Source organism: Pteronotus mesoamericanus, unplaced genomic scaffold (genome assembly GCF_021234165.1).
Source record: "Pteronotus mesoamericanus isolate MK-2021 breed Mesoamerican mustached bat unplaced genomic scaffold, CSHL_Meso_final scaffold_54, whole genome shotgun sequence".
Taxonomy (NCBI): Eukaryota; Metazoa; Chordata; class Mammalia; order Chiroptera; family Mormoopidae; genus Pteronotus; species Pteronotus mesoamericanus.
In genome coordinates, this window is record NW_026555321.1 from 10691376 (window position 1) to 10710696 (window position 19321).

Here is a 19321-nt window from a genome sequence, read left to right on the forward strand (position 1 = left end):
GGAGTGAATAACCATGTTTTTGCTTTTAATTTCCAGTCTTTGTGGATCTATAATTTCTGTAAAATAAAATGATTTTATGGCAACATCAAATTGTTATAAAAATTACCGAATACTCCCAGTTTCTTTACTTTTCATGAATGGGTAGTAAAGTGTAGGTTAGTGCTAATCTGTGTGGATGATTGAGAAATTTAGAGCTTTTGTCTCTGAATATTCTATAATAAACTTGTATAATTTATGTATATGTTTTTAGAGAGGGAGAAGGGAAAGAAAAAGAATGAGAGGGAAACATTGATGTGAAAGAGAAACATTGATTTATTGCTTCTGGTATGAGCCTCCCAGGGACCAAACCCGCAACCCAGGCACATGCCCCAACCTGGGGGTGGAGCGGAGAGTAGAACTGGAGACCTTTCAGTTTGTGGGACAGTGCCCAATAAACTGAGCCACACTGGTCAGGGCAAACTTACATAATTTTTGAACTTAAGGAAAAGGTTTAAAAGAATTCATATAATATTTAAGACAGTTTGACAGTAAGGAATTGCTTGATGGAAAAGAAATGTGACATGTGTTGAGACTTCCACAATTAAAAATCCTTTTTTTAAATTTGGTTTTTATATCATAATAACTAGAGAACATGTATAGTTACGACAAGGATGTTTATCAGTTGTTAGCATTGTCCCTACCACCACCAATTTCATACCCTAGGTATGTGGCGTGAGCCTCTCCCTGCAACCACTAGGCATCTTCCTTTTGACCTCGACAGCCTGAGAATCCTTCTTAATATAATTCTAATAGCAGCCACCACCATTTTAAAAGATTTGGTATCAGATATGAGAACTACTTACCCTAAATTATGTTCTGAAGATCTTTTGAATATAAGGCTGTGATTATCTTAACTTTATTTCTTTTTTGTTTTGTTTTTTAACAGCCTTTCTGATTTATCAAGGTTATTAAAAATCTCAGAGCTTTTCATGTACTGGCCTCATCACATGTATATTATTCAAAATCTTATTTAAGTGAAAGAAGTCTGTATTTTCTTTTTATACCACATTTGCTGTGACAAAAGTATGTCTTGAGCTGAAGCAGAGCTTACAGTAAATACAATCATTGGACTAGGGAAGAAAGAAAATCAAGTGACTCTAAAGGCATACCTAGCTTCATGTTTGTCAGAAGTAAAGTCTGTGAGGAGCTGTGATCAATTTTATAGCTTCTTAGTTTCTTTTATTCATTTATTGCACAAATGTTTATTAGCCACCATCTATGTGTCACACACCATTCTTGATTATTGAGGTCCATCAGAACAAGATAGGCAAAACCTCCTCCCCTCAGTCTAGAGCTAACGTGGATTTTTTTTCTTAGCAACTTAAGCTCATAAAGGTATCTAGCTTGACTAGCTCAGGATTAAAATGTCACAAGGATTTCCATATGCCAGCATTAATATTTTCAGTTGTGAAATTAAACAGTGAGGTTGCAGTGAATGTATAGTGAGGAAAGAATCACAAAATCAGGCACTTTTCCAGACTCCATTCCCCCTTCCTTTAAAGTTGGGATTTATCCTACGTTGCAGGAGTATAGCTAGTATACAGTTTGAGAAGGAATGCAAAAACACTGTGAAAAATATTAACTATTACACACAACATATAGCCAAAATTTTTTTTTTTTAAATCAGAAACCCCAATGATGAAAAATACAGATCTATCCGGATTGGGAACACAGCGTTTTCTACAAGACTCTTGCCCGTCAGAGGAGCCGTTGAATGTCTATTTGAAATGGGCTTTGAAGAGGTAAGTCTGTTCAAGGGTGTCTTCTCCCCAGCGTTCATGTACGAAGCGTTCATTATTGTGTTGATGGATAATTACATAAATAAAATATTTTTAAATTAATCATTTTGGAAATAACTGTGGAGCTAGTTATTTCTTCACCTATTAGACATTTAAAAGTCATAATAAATGTACTTTAAAATCACAGTAAGATGTAACAACTCTCCCATAAAAAAAATTCTTACAAGTCTTAATCCTTTTTAATTGGAGGTCAGACTTGCAACCCAAGGACCAAGTTATGGCTCACTTTAGACTTTTAGCCAAAACCTGATTTGTGAGCACACATGAATACTAATAGGGTGCAGCCACCTATACCAATAAGAAATAAAAAGAGTAAACACAGCAAAGCTGAGTTTAGTTGCTGCACATAAGTTTTGTGTCAGGAGAAAAGAATCTCACTGTGTTTTTTTGTTTTTAGGTCAAAAGAAAAGTGTGGTGTTTCCAACTTCTGGCATCTTATGGCATAGTTTAATCTTATAACACAATGACAGTAGTTACCAAGAATATGAATTTTCTTTATGTACATATGCTTAACGATTTATAGTTGATGGAATACTGAAAGAAGTTGAACCAGGTTTTGGAGACTCAGTAGTCAGTAGCAGTCAGAATTGATAAGACTGTAGAAATTGCTAAAGAAGCATGCTGAGTTGCTGTATGGTATACATTCTTCCTGCCTGTCAGCTTGCCACCTCAGATTCTATTCCATGCCCTGGAAATACAGCAGTGAACTAGGTAGATTCAGGTGTTCTCTAACGTGAAGTTTGCATTCTAGTAGGATAGATAGACAGTAGACTTGGAAACAAAGATGGGTGCAAAGAAGACAGTAAGATAACAGTGATAAAATAAAAAACAACTAGGTTGGTGGGCAGCTACATAGAAAGAGTGGGTCAGGGAAAGCCTCTGAGGAGATAACACTTGAACTGGGACCTGTGTGACAAGAAGCAGTGCAGGTGCCTGAAACTCTCTGGTAAGACTGTTTCAGGCAGAAGGATTCATGTGTGCAGAGGACGTCTAACAATAGTAGCTTTTACACAAAATAGCTATACCGAGGAGGCCAGGGCACGGGATTTTGAGAACTGTGGCCTTCGTTCTAAGTGAGATGGGAAGCTGTCGGAAGGATTTAAGCAAAGAAGAATGTTTTTAAAGATTATGCTAGCTGTTGTAAAGATAATCTTCTGGATGTTCTGGGATGGGGGCAAGGGACAAAGCAGGGAGACCAGACCAGGTGGAAGGGTAACTGTATTAGCCTAAGAGAGATGGTAGTGGCTGGTGTGAGTTCCAGGAGGACAGGGCCTTTTGTCCATTTGGTTCCCTGTGTTGCTGGCTCCGGGAGTAGTGCTGGTGCATTCAGGCGCTGCGTAAACATGTTGAATTAGAGCCTGGTAGCAGTGGAGATTGGAGAGAAGTGGAAAGATCCAGATTTCTTTTTGAAACCGAATTGATAGGATTTGCTGATGAATTGGATATGGGGTATAAGGGAAAAAAAGGAATCAAGATGACTTGTAGGTTTTGGTTTGAGAAATTAAGTGAATGGAAATACCATTAATTGAGAATGAGAAATCTTGGAGACCAGCAGATAGTGAGAGATAAATCACTGCCTATTTTGCATAATTACAACTGATACGTTAAACTGATATTAAATATTCAAGTAGAGTTGCCAAGTAGGGAGGTGGATATAGGAGTCTATAACTGAAAAGGAGATGTTAGGCTGCAAGTTTAAATTATGGTGTCATCTGAACATAGAGATTTTAAAACTATAGAAGGGGAAAATTGAGACCATTGCTGAATTTGTTGAAGGAAATGCAGATTTTTGAGTCAAATGACAGAAAAATTGAATGACAAGTGGAGACTTAATTTCTCACTGCTGAAGTGTCAAAGATTTAGTGGAATAAGATTTGCCTTCATTCTGGAAATAATCTGATTGCCAGGTGGGGTGACCAACCATCACAGTGTATCTGGGACTATTCTGGTTTCAACACCAAATGTCCCACGTTCCAGAAAACCCCTCAGTCTCAGGCAAACCAGGTTGATCCCACCAGTACCAGGTAACAAGCCAGACTGAAACTTGTAGTAGCATTTGACACAAATGGAGTCACAATGTCAGAAAAGATTAACATGTTATAATAAGATTAAATTAAAGTTTCTGGCTGACTTTGGACTTCACACATCAGGACCTGTCTGAAGTAAATGCTTTGTTCAGTGTGGCTAAGTTGCACCTGAACCAGTGGGGCTGAACTTTCCCACCAAAAGAAACTTGGTGGGGGTTAAGATGAAGTAGGAATCTAAGACCTATCCTGAAATTTTCAACTACACATTAAAATCCTGGGCGCTTCAGGGCCTACTTGTCTCTGAGGCTGCATTCTTTTTTATGAAAATTCTGAGGAGATTGAGAATGACTGAGATCCAGATGGACATGTGACCATCAGACTAGCTTAGTGGAGTGGTTCTCACCAGGAACTATCCCCACCCTCCACCTGTGCCCCCTTTGGGTTGTCTTGGTGACTGAAAGATACTAATTGCCAGCATTTAGCCGGCAGTCAGGGGCCAGGTTTGCTGAATGTCTGACAACGAGAATCATCTCAGCAAAAAAGCCTTGAGAAACATAGGTTTGTTAAATACTAGAATTCTCATTGGTATCCTAATATGTTACTGGATCTAGTCCATTAAGCCTGGAATTTTTTTCCTTTAATGAAAAGATAGTGCTGTTGACTAAACATTTTTGGTACAGACACTTTGGCTATAATCATGTTCTATTAGAACTGGTCCTGAAAAGAATGAAGGGAGGGGAGCCAAGGCAAGAGCAACAGCTCTGTCTTATTGGGGAGCCTCTCTGACCTGTGGTCTGACACATAGTCCCAAATACTTGTCATGCTATTTCTCCGTCTCTGTCCATGGTGTTAGCTATCCCTCTCAGTATTCTTCCACTCATAACAGTCCGAGATCAAAAGCCTCTCTATTTGGCTTTAAACTAGATGTCCAGTTTCTCTTCCCAGACTCATCATAGATGTGAGGTGGTTCCTTTTAATGTTGGAAAAATCATTGTGTTCCAGTTGGTGCCAGTTATCATGTAGGTAATCATCACAACTGTAGAAATAGTCTCTTTTTATTCAGCCCTTCCAGCTGTACAAACGTGTGGTTTATGGTCTCTGTTCAGTCTAAAATGGAGTCAGTTATAGCCTTACAGTTAAGATTCATGCAGTTTGAATCCTTGCTCTGACAATTCTGTAGCATCAGGCAGGTTGTTTAACTTCTCTGAGCCTTTGTATTTTTATATAAAAAGTGGAGATTAACCTCATGCCGATCTTTCAGGCCAGTTGTGAGAATTATGAGATAATGTATGTAAAATGCTTAGCTCATGGCTAGAACACAAACACAATAAATGGAAAGAGTCTTTTTTACAGCTGTTACGAGTAATATATGGAGCTTGCTGGCATCTTTCAGCTTTTTAAAAAGGATTCATGTGGAATTGATTTCCATGTCTTTATTGAGTAATATCTTGGTCAGTTGATTCCTCTAAGTCTGCCATCACCAGGAAAATAAGGTTGTTCTCAGTTGTGGAGTTTAATTTAAATGCTTACAGTCTACAAGTCTATATACAGCACTTTGTAACAAATATTTTATTTCATTTGCAGTCGGTAGAATTACTGTTGTAATAATGCTGCTTCTCAGCACCTTGAAAATTGATTCAATATATTTTCATTTAACTTTTTTTGTTGTTTTGTAATTTGCTATTTTACAGTGTGAGCTTTGTTAGAATGTTTATTGTATCTCAAAGCACACTGGTTATATTATGGATATTTATTAAATGAATCACTACATAAAGAGTCAGATTTTTATTGTTTGATACTGTTTAGTTTGGAACAAAGACATATGCTCTTAGTAGACTTGTGTATATCAACTCTTATTTCTCTAGTCTTTGGCACAAATATTACTGTTGACAATCCATAGTTTTGAATTGACCATCAGGATGTATTTTTTGTTATCTTGCTAGAATTAGTGAAGCCTGTATACAGAATTCTAATCATGTAGCTGTTCTTTAAAGACGTGGGTTTGAAAGATTAAAAAGCTGTTAGGTAACTTTTTGTTTTACTGTTTTATGTGACCAGTGATCATTCTGTATAGCCGTATCTCTCATATCATTATTTCATGGGGAATTTCATAGAAAATAGTACTATCATATACTGTTTCAGAGAAGAGATGTATATTTGCAACTCTTATGAGGCTTTCTGACTTACTATTCCTAAAATATAAATATTTTTCTTAAAGATTCTTTGAACTAATAAAATAGCATTCTATGCCAACAAGAAGACAAATTTTCTTAATTTTCTGGTTTATGTTAGACATTACCTTTAACTGTATATTTTAAAAGTACCATATGATAAGAAAACAATGATCATTATACATTATATATTCTGTAGTATTGGTTTTGTGTGTATGTAAAAGAATTAGTGTCAGTATAAAGCAAAGGTTAAAATTGTACCTAATTTTTTTTTTTTTTAATTCTAGGGAGAAACACATCTTATCTTTCCTAAAAAAGCTTCAGTGGAGCAGCTGCAAAAAATTCGTGACCTCATTGCCATAGAGAGACGTAGCAGATTGGATGGATCAAATAAGAGCCACAAAGTAGAATTATCTCAGCAACCTGCAACCAGTACCAGTACCCAGCTTCCTACAGCACATTCGTCAGATCCTAGTGGGTTAACCCAGCATGCAGGGGACAGTGGAGGGCGGGCATCCAATCCACCCTCTGCGCCAATGGTAATGTTAGAATTGAACTTTTCTTAACTGTTTTTATACAGTGTTGACAGCAAAAGTTTTGAAATAATGTTATGACTTATTCCTGAATTTATACCCCAGCTATTTTGGTTCTTCTAATTCATCCAAATGTTCCCAGTTCTAAAAAACTGTGAAATTTGTAACAAAAGTAGGGAAAATGGCTGTATTTTATTTATACTTTTAAATCTTAACTTGTGGTTTATTGCTTCTCAGGCTAAGTTTTGTTTATCGTTTATAAATGTACCTGTATTTAATGCCTTGGCACTTAAATCAGTTATACAAATGAGCATGTAATCTAAAACAAAGTAATGAAACAGCTAGAAAGTGGTGTAGCAATCAAATAAGATTGCATTTACTGCATTGATACTTCTGATCTCAATTTTACCTGCTGCCATTCACCATAGGAATTATTAATTCCAGCAACCTAACCATTATCATCACCTCAATTCAATAAAAAATTCAGCTTCTTTAGGTTTAAGGTAAATAATGCATTAATTTACCGAGAGTGGTGCTAGCAGTTAATGAAGTTTCGTTACTAACATATACTGATACATACTTCTGAAGAACTGAAATTAAACTGCTATTGTATTACAGGCATTCTTGGTACACCCAAGTGATCTCATTTAATGGGAAATTGTCTTGTGTACAAAAATTCCTTTGCTATAGGTCCTTCAGTATTCCTCTCCTCAATTTTCACTATCAGAAAAATGTTCATGATTTTTCTACAGTAACTTATCAGTGGCCAACTTAAACTCATATTCTTATTTTAATTTTTGTAAAACACCTTGTCATACTCTCCATTATAGCAGAACTTTATGTAGAGTCAATTATTAAATCTACCTTTCATTTTCTCCAGCTGAATTAATTCCTCAGACTTTAACCTCACCTCCTAGTGGGCAAATGATTGGCAGTCACTCCTTTGTGTAGGACTGGGCAGGCCTGAAGCTTGTCTTTAAAAAAATAAAGAAAAACCCAGCCAGTGTGGCTCAGTTGGTTGGAGTGTCGTCCGCTACACCAAAAGGTCGTGGATTAAGTTCCTGGTTCGGGCACATGCCTGGGTTGTAGGTTCAGTCCCCGATGGGGACACGTGAAAGGCAACCAATCAGTGTTTCTCTCAGATTGATATTTTTCTCTCTCCCCCCTTCCTCTCTCTCTCCCTCTCACTGGAATCAATAAATATATACATATTTTTAAATTTTCTTTTTTAAGAAAAATAGTGGTAGGGGCTGGTAGAAGAAGAGATAGCTACTGTTCTCTTTTATAATTCTTGAGTGGTTTCTAAACTTTTTTTCATGGAGGATTAACTCTTGTAAGACATGTTTCTTTGGGCCGCAGTTAACTTAAATTCACCTTTAAGTCATTAAAATATTTTCTGATTAGCTTCACAGCTAATGTTTATCTATAATAAGTGCAGCAAGTGTCTATGAGTACTTCTGAGAAGCTGTTAATCGATAAATATTGGATCGACTAGTAAAGACGCTAAGCTGCTGTAGGCTTCAGATAAGATAAGATATGTGAAAAGAAACCTTTGTGAACTAGAAAGGACTTTAAAGGTTGGCTCTTGATAATAATAATTCTTTCTATAATGTAAGCTGTTTTATTCAGTACAGAGTTATCTTAGAGTAAAAGAAAAGTGGGACTAAACTCTAGTGTGACAGAATAGTAACCTTCCCTGACCATCCATTCTATAAAACAGTGGCCTCCGCTCTTTTTGGATTGTATATCTAGACCAGTAATAAAATGTTGAGTACATAACCTCATAAATGTCTATTTACCTTATAAATTATATACTTCTATACTAATATGTTGTGTACTTTATACAACAATCACATAAAAAATTGAAGAGTGAAATAAAAGTGAATCTATGATGCACCGCAGTGGGTTCTTTTGTGCCCCTTTCTTGAGCATATGTATTCCTCAGAATGTCAGAGGCCTTCATCTGTTTGGCAGTTAAGGTTGATATATAAACAGAAGCATATTTAACCTCTTCCTTGGTTTTTAGCACCTCTTCTTTTGAATCTTCTAACTAAAGTGTTAGAGGGAACTGGAGAGCATTATGCTAAGTGAAATAAGGCAGGCATTGAAAGACAAATACCATATGATCTCACCTATAAGTGGAACCTAATCAACAAAACAAACAAGCAAGCAAAACAGAACCAGAGACATTGAAATAAAGAACAAACTGACAGTAACCAGAGGGGAGGCAGGAGGCGGGATAACAGGGTAAAGAAGGGGAAGGGTCATCAAAGAACATGTCTAAAGGACCTGTGGACAAAGCCAAAGGCGGGTAGGATTGAGGGTGGGGGCAGTTTGCGCAGGGGAGAGGGGTGGGGGTGAAATAGAGACAACTGTCCTAAAACAGCAATAAAAAATAAATAATTTTTAAAGGTTATCTTTTGTTGAATCTCAGTGTTGTAGTGTGAAGTACACAGTTCTAATTAGTCTTACTGAAAAGCATATGATGCATGAAAACATTTTATTTTACAAAATAGCTATTTCCTGGAATAAGTAGTATTTTGTTAGTGTTCTGGCTTCGGAAATCCATTCACATTTTCTGAATCTTTAACTTTTTTCCTTTTTTTCAGTTCCAAACCTGGCAGTTCAGATACAGTTTGAGAGGTTTTTCTGTTTGTTTGTTTGTTTTTAAACTCTGTTAATTACCTGAAGGCCTCTGGGCACTCACGAAAAACAAAATTTCATTCTACCACCGAAACAAAACAAATTTACAGTTTAGAAGAAAATAAACTGTTTTTCTCAAAGACAAATGCTGTGTTAGCTGTTAGTGTATATCAACTCTTATTTCTGTAGTCCTTGAGACAGACTTTCTTTTTCTGTGTTCCTTATGGGAGTTCAGAGAAATTTGAATTAAACCTTGTTTTTTATAGACAGCTCATGGTTATATATGGATCACTAGCATGTACATTTTTAAAAAGTATTTTGTTATTTAAGCTGCTGTCACCACTGGTTGCTGTACTATAATATTTGACAATTGTTAGTCTCCTGCCTTGCTGACATTAAATGGGGATTTTGAGAGTTAAAATGGACCAAAGTCAGCGAGCAGGAGAGAGATTAAAAAACCATTTTTCCTACAAACTAGAAAAATCCTGAATACTGATGAACTTTATAATATTTTATTATTATATATTAATATAATTAATATAATACTATTATATTTTTTGTTTAAAACTGTATCGAGAAAAATTTTGAAATATTAGAATAAGGTGATTGTCATTGATGTGAAATTTGCTAGTAAGTTTTTTCTTTAAAATATAAAGTACTAGAATATATTGGTATTCAATAAATGGTGATAAGTGTTAGAAATTTATTTTGCTGCCTTTTCTGGATATTTTATGTAAATAGAATTGTACAATATGCAGTCTTTTGCTTCTGGCTTCTTTCAGTTATGTTTTGGAAGTTTATCCATATTGTACGGTCTGTCAGTATTTTATTCCTTTTTACTGCTGAATAGTATTCCATGCGGGACATTTGCAGCTTGCCTATTATGAATATTGCCTTTCTGAACATTTATATACAGGGCTTTGTGTAGAGATGTTTTCATTTCTCTTGAGTAAATCCTAAGAGTGGAACCACTGGGTTGTATAGTAACTGTATTTTTAAAGTTTTAAGAACTTGCCAAGCTCTTTTCCAGAATTGCTGCACCATTTTATATTCTCACCAGCAGCGTGTAAAGGTTCCAGTTTTTTGGTATCTTCACCCACATTTATTTTTGTCTTTTTTATTATAGCCATTTTAGTGGGTGTTAAGTAGTATCTTATAGTGGATTTAATTTTCATTTCCCTAATGATCCAACTGATTTTTAAATTTGCTGTTTATAATACTGAGTGTTTAGTGTTCCTATAGAAATGACTTCCTGTTAACGCTATATATTTCTATACCCTTTGCCTTTCAAAAACATTCAAAACAGCAGAAACAGTTTTTCAAAGATTTGTAACTTCATAATGTTAAAAGTGTTATGTTTCCAGTTTTGCACTTTAGGGTGAAAACTTGATTCTGAAATATGATTTGCTTAAAATATGCATTTGGCAGTTGTTACACAGCTAGTCCAAATGTCTTTATGGCACGTGACTTCTTTGAGACTGAAATTGTTAAGGACTTTTCATCAATTCTTTTATCACTTTAAAAATTGTCACCCATTGAGTATATTGGTATGTATGTACTTATTTAAAATAATTTTTATTTGAATAGAAAAAATCTCAAACAAACAACCTAACCCGGTATCTACAAGAACTAGAGGAACAACAACAAAGCCCAGAGCAAGTAGAAGGAAGGAAATGATCAAGATCAAAGCAGAATTAAGTTACATAGAGACTAAAAAACAATTCAAAGTATCAATGAATGCAGGAGCTAGTTCTCTGAAAATATAAACAGAATTGACAGACTGTTAACCAGACTCATAAAGAAAAAAAGGGAGGACCCAAATAAATATCAGAAACAAAAGAGGAGAAGTTTTGGAGATAATTTTTGAGATTACTTCATTGCAGTTATAAAAATAATATAGTTTTATCATCATGATAAAATGAGTTAATTTTTTAACTAATCTTATAAGACATCTTCTTAGTCTGGATCTATGTGTGATCTTTATAAGAGAAGAAATCTCTTTGAACAGAAGATTTCAATGCCCAATTTCTTGTTTGTGAACTTACTATTTTTAAAGGTAAAATACACCTATATACCTTTCAGTAGGAGATTACTTAAATTATGAGGCACATCCTTAAATCAGCATTGTTAGCATCTATTAAAAATGATGATGGTGTCTGTTTTGACACAGAGACTTAGTATCTGGAGAAAAAAGTAAACTCAGAATTCTGAAATTAAACCCAGATATGGTGTTTGTATGTGTATAATTCAATTTTTTTATATAATTCAATTTTTCTTAGGAAAAATACACATAAGTGTATTTATTTTTAACAGGTCTGGAAAGCTAAACACAGACATCTTAGACATAATTTCCTCTAAGTAGTGAAATTATAAGTGACTTCATATTTTTTATACCATTCAGTATTTTCCGCGATAGTTTTTGCAACGTTTATTACTTTTATAAATAGAAAAAGTTTTTAATAAGAAGTAAGTTTACTGAGCCCTGGCTGGTGTGGCTCAGTGGATTGAGCTCTGGCCTGCAAACTGAACAGTCACCAGTTTGATTCCTGGTTGGGACACGTACCTGGGTTGCAGTCCCTAGTTGGGGGCTTGTAGGAGGCAACTGATCAACCTATCTCTTGTGTACTGATGTTTTTCTCCCTCTCTTTCTCCCTCCCCCCCTCTAAAAATTAATAAATAGAATCTTTAAAAAAGAAAAGAAAGGTTTATTGCAGTGACAAGTTGATTAAAACTATCATTAAAAATTGATTACAGAACTTTTGTGTTTAAAAACAAGCTCCAAATTTAAAAGTGCAAAAGTTTCCATAAATGTAGAAGAGGGCTAGTAGAATTGAGAAGCATTGTTTCTTTACTAAAGAAGTGAATTTGCTAATCCAACGCCACTGGTTACATGACTTAACAAAATTTGACATTGTACGTTTTTTGTATAAAGAGTCTTAACTATATCTCACATTAGAAACCAAAATACTTGGAACCAAGTTTTATTAGTGAAGAAAAGATAACAGCTTTCACATTTTAAACTTCCATTTTTATTCCAGATCACTTTTAACTCTCAAGCCAGTAACTGCTGCCTCATGTGCATGGTTACCCAGCTGCTGCAGTCACCATGCAATCAGCTCACTTCTATTTTTATGACTGACTTTTTTCTGGAGTTGTGCCAATGGATTTTAAAGAAATAAGGCAATAATAAACTTTATGGTTCAGGATCTTTTGACTACCATTAGAAACCACAATGAATGATATAATTTTCAGACTGAAAATATTAAATGGAAAATAAAAATTCCCTGGCTGCATTCTTACCCTCTTGGTAAATGAAAATCTACATTTAAGAAGAAGAAAAAAAAAGATGCCACTGTAAATGCCTCATTTTAATAAGAATTATTTCAAGTAAAAATGGAAGGTTTTCTTTTTTTAATGTTTCTATACCAATTCTGGTAAAGGAGTATATTTCTCCCTGTTGTAAATACCCTGGATTTCTTATCACCAAATCAATCAGATTTCTTTAGTCATCCATTGCACTCATCCCTTTTGTTAATGGGGGAAGTGTGTCTGCTCTTAATAAAGGCCAGGTCCTTTTTTGTGCCTTTATCCTTTCTCTGCTGGTCCCTCTGGGATCTTACATGGACTATAACCAGTTTTGAACCTCTTTTCTTGGGGATTCTTCTCAATGGCATTTAAACTTTGCTTTAAGGCCAGCTTTCATCTGAGGTTGGACCATTGGCGTCAGAATAACTTAGATGTGCAGATTCCCGGACATATCACAGACCAGCTGAACCAGAAAGGGATGGAGAACTTAGGACTCTACAGTATTTTTTTACAAGCATATTGATGTCTAAGAACTTTTTCTATAAGCTCTCTTATCTTAGAAACAAGCCAGCACACAAATATCACTGGATTCTGCATGTCCTGCATTTCTCATTTCTTCTTCACAGGAAGTCTTAGGAAGAGTCCCCTGTACTCATCACTGCATTTCATATTCTTCCTAGCGGGTATTCGTATTATGTGCCCCTATCAAAGATCTGTTTTTGAGCATATCATCTCAATCTATATTTATAAATCATATACACACTTTTGTGCCAGTATACTGTGCACATTATAAACAATGTAAAGAGGAGGTTAAAAGTGAATATAATTTTTTAAAAATGTGTTGACTACCATTTAACAAATGTGGATATAAATCTATATTTTAAATACTTGAAAATTTCAATTTGTCAGATCTCAGTAGATGGTGATTTTTTGTGTTTTTTGCCTTAAAGTATAGCTGTTGAAGGACTCCTACTAAAACAGTAAAAGATCTGTTAGCCCTGCAGTTTTCTTGTTTTCTTGTGCTTGTGTTATTAGTATTAGCATTGATGCCTAGGGGTCTTTGTAATCTTTTTTTAGGCCAGGTTGAGGGTTAATTTAGTTAAAACTACATAATATGATCTGTAAATCCTCTTAACCAGGCACATTTAAACGTCAAAACTTTGTAATATTATGAGAGTATAAGGGATGAACCTGCCAAAGTTTTTACCACTCCACCCAGTCCTTTCCTCCCTCTGGATAGCTTCTCTAGCCTGAGAGAGCGCCCTATTAATTAAAATATTAAATGTTATTATAATAATGCTGTACTTTTTTACATAAAATACTGTAAATACAAGTTCTAATAGTTCTGTTCACATTCCAGTGGACCATTTTGTACAGCTCCTTGGGTACACTTAGCCCACTTTGGGGCACCACTTACACAACCTCGTCTTTTACAACTTGTTTTCCCTATTAACACTTTACAAAACCTCTTACTAAGATCATCCACAAGCTTCATGCTGCTAAATTTACTGGACTTTTCTTTTTTTCAGTTCATTTTTTTATCTGACCATACATACTTTTTAGCTCAGTTGTTCATTTTCTGGTTTTTCTCCTACTATAAGTAGTTCAACTATTGATCCCATTGCTCAGATTGAAAATCTGTGGATTGTTCGTATGTGTTTTTCTACTTTTCTAACTGCCCCCTGGCCCCAAAGCTCAGTCACCAAGACTTGTCGATTCTATTTCCTAAGTTCTTTTTTATATCCAGTCACTTTTCCACCTCCCTTGTTTAAGCCACCAGCTCTCTCAAGAGCTCTGCAGTCATTTCCCATTGGGTCTTCCCATACCTGCTTCTCCTCACTACAGCTAGATTGATATTCTGAAAACACAAACCTGATTTTACTCCCTTGCTTAAGTCTCTTTCATAGTTTCCCATTACAGGGGAAAGAGGTGAGAAAACTATAGCGTCTTACCAGCCCAACTTCATTCTCAGCCTTCCTTCTCCTTCTCTACCTTTTTTCCCCTTAGTTCTCTGTGCTCCAACCTTTTCTCTGATGCCTCACTTTATACTAAGCATGTCCCCTATATACATGCTCCCCAGCAACCTACATGCTATTCCTTTTGATAGGAATAGTCTTCCTTTCCCTACTTACTAGCTTCTGATCCTTTATATTTTACCACAAATACCATGTAGTCATGGAATTCTGGGGTCAGAACCCTGTTGAAAAGTCTCATTATCCTCATTATTGGCTTTATAACTTTTATTATACCTATGAATAAATGGTCTATACCATTATATCCCCAATACCTAGCAAATAATAAAAGTCATCAAATATTTGAATAAATGAACATTGTTGTATCAGTGTTTGTTTCTGTATTCGTAGACTACTTTATGAGGATAATGCCCTTGTCTCTTTAGGTCTCCATTATTTTTGGCTTAATGTCATGGTTCTGCCATTCCTGTTATATGCCTTTCCCCTCTTAGACTATAAAGTGATCATGTCTGTCTTGCACACCCATCCCCAGTGCTTAATATACAGTACCTGACATTGAAATAAGTATTTGGCGATGGCTTTTTTTAATTAATCTATATCTACCATTTAACACATTCATATTTACTGTAATAATTAACATGTTTTAACTTCTTTCTGACATTTTATTTTGTATTTTCTATGTTCTTGCTTTCTTGGCTTTTGTTTTTCTTTTTTCTTTTCCTTTTTACTTATTTTGGTTTTGTTTAAGTGGGCTGTGCCAGAAATAACTGTTCGTAGCTTGGACACTCCTCTTTCCTTTTACGAACCTACGCGTCCTCCAGCGCTGTTCAGAGGCACATTCTTTGTTGACCAGCGGTGAAGGGGTGAGGGGGCACAAAGTGTCTAGGTGTTCCTTCGGCCCGGCCCATCCAGTCTTCCTAATGCTTGCTCCACGGCCTCTTCCTGCCCTGTGGATCCTCTGGCTCCTTTGCTGTAGGGATTATTTTGAGAACTTCTTAGTTTTTATGACCACTTCTTCTGGAGGGCATATTGCTGTGATTTCTTCCTTTAATCCATTTGTATCCATTTGCCTTTCCTTTTTCAGAGTACTTCTCCTTTGCTAATGCTGAATAGAATTTTTAAAAAATATATTACTTAGAGGAATTTGAAGTGGAAAGGGCTGTTGCATGCATTGCACAGAGCATTGTCTTAATCCCAGCTGTGGTCAAGAATTTATCATACCCCTATTTAAATATATTCTCAGTAATATACTTGGGGGGGGGGGGGAAATAGATGTATGTTAGACTGTGACACAGATACAGCTGTCTCCTAGTACTAATTTTATAAAAGTTTTACGCATAATTATTTCAGTAAATCCATACATTCCTCTTTATGAAATCCTAGAACAAGTGTTTTTTATTAGATGTTATTTTTGTTGCATATGGAGAAAAACTAATTTCAATTTTTTTTCCTATTAGGTTACTGCTGAATCAATCATTCTAAAAGTTCTTCAGTCCAACCTTCAGCATGTGCTAATCTATGAGAACCCTGCTCTCCAGGAGAAAGCATTGGCTTGTATTCCAGTCCAAGAACTAAAAAAGAAATCGCAAGAAAAGTTATCTCGAGCTAGAAAATTGGATAAAGGTAGTGGCTTTACATAACCATTCATTGCTAAAAATGCATCGTTGCTAAAAAAATAGAAACACGAAAGGATGTCTTTTGCTGTATCCATTGTAAATATCTAAACTATTTCTATTTGGATTTTGAAGGAATACAATAGCAGTCTGACTTTATTGCAAATACCTAATGGACATGTTGGTTAACTTTTTTTTTTTAACTTTTTACACAAATATATATTTCACAGTTTAATCATTATCTTTGGTAGGTGAATATTTTTAGGTACAGTAGAACTTGAGTCCCTGGAATACGTGATGGTGTTATTAGTGAATTTTAATGTGAATATGACAGAAACCATACTCGCAATTAATTCATATGATTAGACCATTGGTTCACTTTGGTTAATAGAGAGACATTACTTACTGATTAAGAATGTAGATTTTTGAAGCCAGCTGCCTGGGTACAAATTTAGTTCTGTCCCTTGTTGTGCATCACTGAGCAAGTAATTGACTCTCTGTGCCTCAGTTTCTTCATTTGAAAATAGGAATGATAATTTGAAGAAATAAATGAGATATTGCATGTAAATGGCTCTGAACAATGCCTCCCACATCCATCTATCAATAATTAAGTTGTTACCATTAATGGTCTTAGGATTTTATTTATTAAATTATTCCAACTTCAGCATTTTAACTTTGAGTTTCTATGCAGTTGTTTCTTATCTGGCTGTTGTAGGGCCTCTGAGGAGAAAGACAAGGGCAGTGCTGTATTTCTAAAAGTTCATAGTTAATATAACATTCATGACTATCATTTTGTTGGGAAACTTTCATCTTATACAGGAAAAGCTAAGTTCTCCCTGCCAATCAGTCCTTCTCTTCCATAGATAACAGCTGTTGATTGTGCTGTGTTCCTTTTCATATCTTTTTCTGTATATTTACACTCATTTACAGATATCTGTAAAAATAGTTTAAGTTATGTAGGTTTACATAATATATAATCGCATACATCTTCAGCTCGTTAGTGTTTTTCATTTACTGTTATGTTGTAGAGACCTTTTGACTCTCCAAGGTGTTCTGTAGTATGCATATAGTGTTATTTGTACAGTTCCTTCTGGGAGGACATGGAGATTTTTTTACCATTTTTCTCTAGTCTAAATGTTGCTGCAGTGAAGATTCTTGTGAAGCAAGCCTACTGGGATACATGCATGTATGTTTCCCTGAGACACATATAAAAGTGTCACAGGTGTGTGTTATATTTGTTACAATGGAGTCTGCCAAACAAACCCACTTCCATTTTATACCAGAAGTGTCTGAGGGTATTGGTATCCACTTAATGAATGAAATTATTGAACTTCTTTTAAGGACTTCCTGGATTTTTCTGATGGTTTTGTTAGTGTTCATACTGATGCGTAGAAGTTCTTTGTATATTCTGAGTACTTTTGTTAGATGTGTTACTTTTTCCCCTCAGTGTTCTCTGTTTAATTTCATTTACTGTGTATTTTGATATACAAAGTTATAAATTTTATAAAGAGTTTTATTTTACAATTTTTGTCTTGGTTAAGACCATAAACATATTCATAAGCAAAAGTCATAAACATATCCTCTTGTAACATCTATTACTTCCTGTTTTTTAAAATATTTCCTCTCTACATAAAATATTTTATACATACACGTATTAGGATGAATGAATTACAGTAGGGATATGTTATCTTGATAGCTACCTGTCCCAATATCACTTATTGAACAGTCCATCCTCTTGGAACTACTTTGAAAGACTAACTTTATTAAATATGGTCTATCATTTAGAAATCTGTCTTTCAGGACTTTCTTTTGTTGATCTGTTGTCTGTTCTTCACCAATATCATAATATTTTAATAATTAGAATTTTGTAATGTTTTTTGATACATAAATAGGCAAATTTACCTCATGGTTCTTATTTGAAGTTATATTGACTATTTTGTGCATTTCTGCTTTTTCCATGAATTTTGCATTATTTTATATTGTAATTGGGATTGCATTAAATTTGATTAATTTGTGGGGAATTAACAACTTGAGAATAATGCGTTTTCTCATTCAGGAAAATAATGTTTCTGGCTTTTTTACCTTTTCTGTAGTTTTTCCTGTAGTTTTTTTTTTATTTTTAAATATATCAAATATAAATACAAGAATAGAGTATAATATATCAGACGCCCATAACCAGCATCAAACTTTATTAGATCTTAACATTATGCCATACATTTCCCTCATGTACCAATTTTTAAATAATATTAAATATAGAGATGAGAACTCCCTCTATATGTCTCCTAGATTTTTTCCCTTTCTCCTTTCCTTCATTTCAGAGATACCATAGTCTTGAATATGGTCAAGAAAAATCTTTTTATTGATGAAGAAGATACAGTATATGTCATGCTTACATGCTAGGGCCATTACATACAGTATAGACATTGTTGCGCTTCTTTGTGTTTTTGTGGAGAGTATCCATTGATAGATTATGTTATATGTTGAAGCAGTGATAGAAAAGCTAATAGGATGATTTTTAAAGTGTCTGGCATTTTGTGATTTCTGCCTATGAATTTGTGATTGTTTCATATTTACTTAAATATATACCTGATACCAAATTTAATATAGTAATTTTAAAGTGTTCTTTCAAGTCAGATTGTTTTTCTTACTTCCTGTATGTTTTGGAATCAATTTCAGACTGACCACATAGTTCCCTGAGAGATTGTTGTGTTCAGCTCAGGTTAATGCATAATGTCATTTCAAGGATACAAAGCATTAAACATCCCACTGTTCAAAACGTGCAGTATATTGTTACTGTACTGCAGCCTAGTTCACAGTGTACTGACATTTATTTCTTGGGTCAATATTTTGTGCAAACCTTTTCATCATCTTAGATTTTCATATATTTTAGCTCATATCTGAGAATAAAATATGTGGATACTTTTCGTTTTTGTCAGCTTTGGCTCTTACTTGGTTCTATTTTAATCTCTCAGGTACTAATTTAAGTGATGAGGATTTTCTTTTGCTGGAGCTTTTACACTGGTTTAAGGAAGAATTTTTTCAATGGGTGGATGACATTTCATGCAGCAAATGTGGTGGCAAGACTAAGTCTAGAGGTGAAGCGTTATTTCCCAATGATGATGAGCTGAAGTGGGGTGCAAACCGAGTAGAAGACCATTACTGTGACGCATGCCAGTTGAGCAGTCGGTTCCCGAGGTGGGTATCCACTGGACAGTAA

At 35.0% G+C, this 19321-nt stretch overlaps 1 protein-coding gene across 2 annotated transcripts in view; it reads left to right on the forward strand.

Moving 5' to 3' along the window:
- Nucleotides 1–19321, forward strand: part of NGLY1 (N-glycanase 1) — a 45894-nt gene that overhangs the window by 6493 nt on the left and 20080 nt on the right. For both annotated transcript variants that reach the window (XM_054595766.1, XM_054595767.1), the window contains exons 2-5: nt 1667–1781; nt 6324–6575; nt 15949–16114; nt 19077–19299. In XM_054595766.1, the coding sequence (XP_054451741.1) occupies nt 1667–1781; nt 6324–6575; nt 15949–16114; nt 19077–19299 (756 nt within the window). The remainder of the gene's footprint in view (nt 1–1666; nt 1782–6323; nt 6576–15948; nt 16115–19076; nt 19300–19321) is intronic.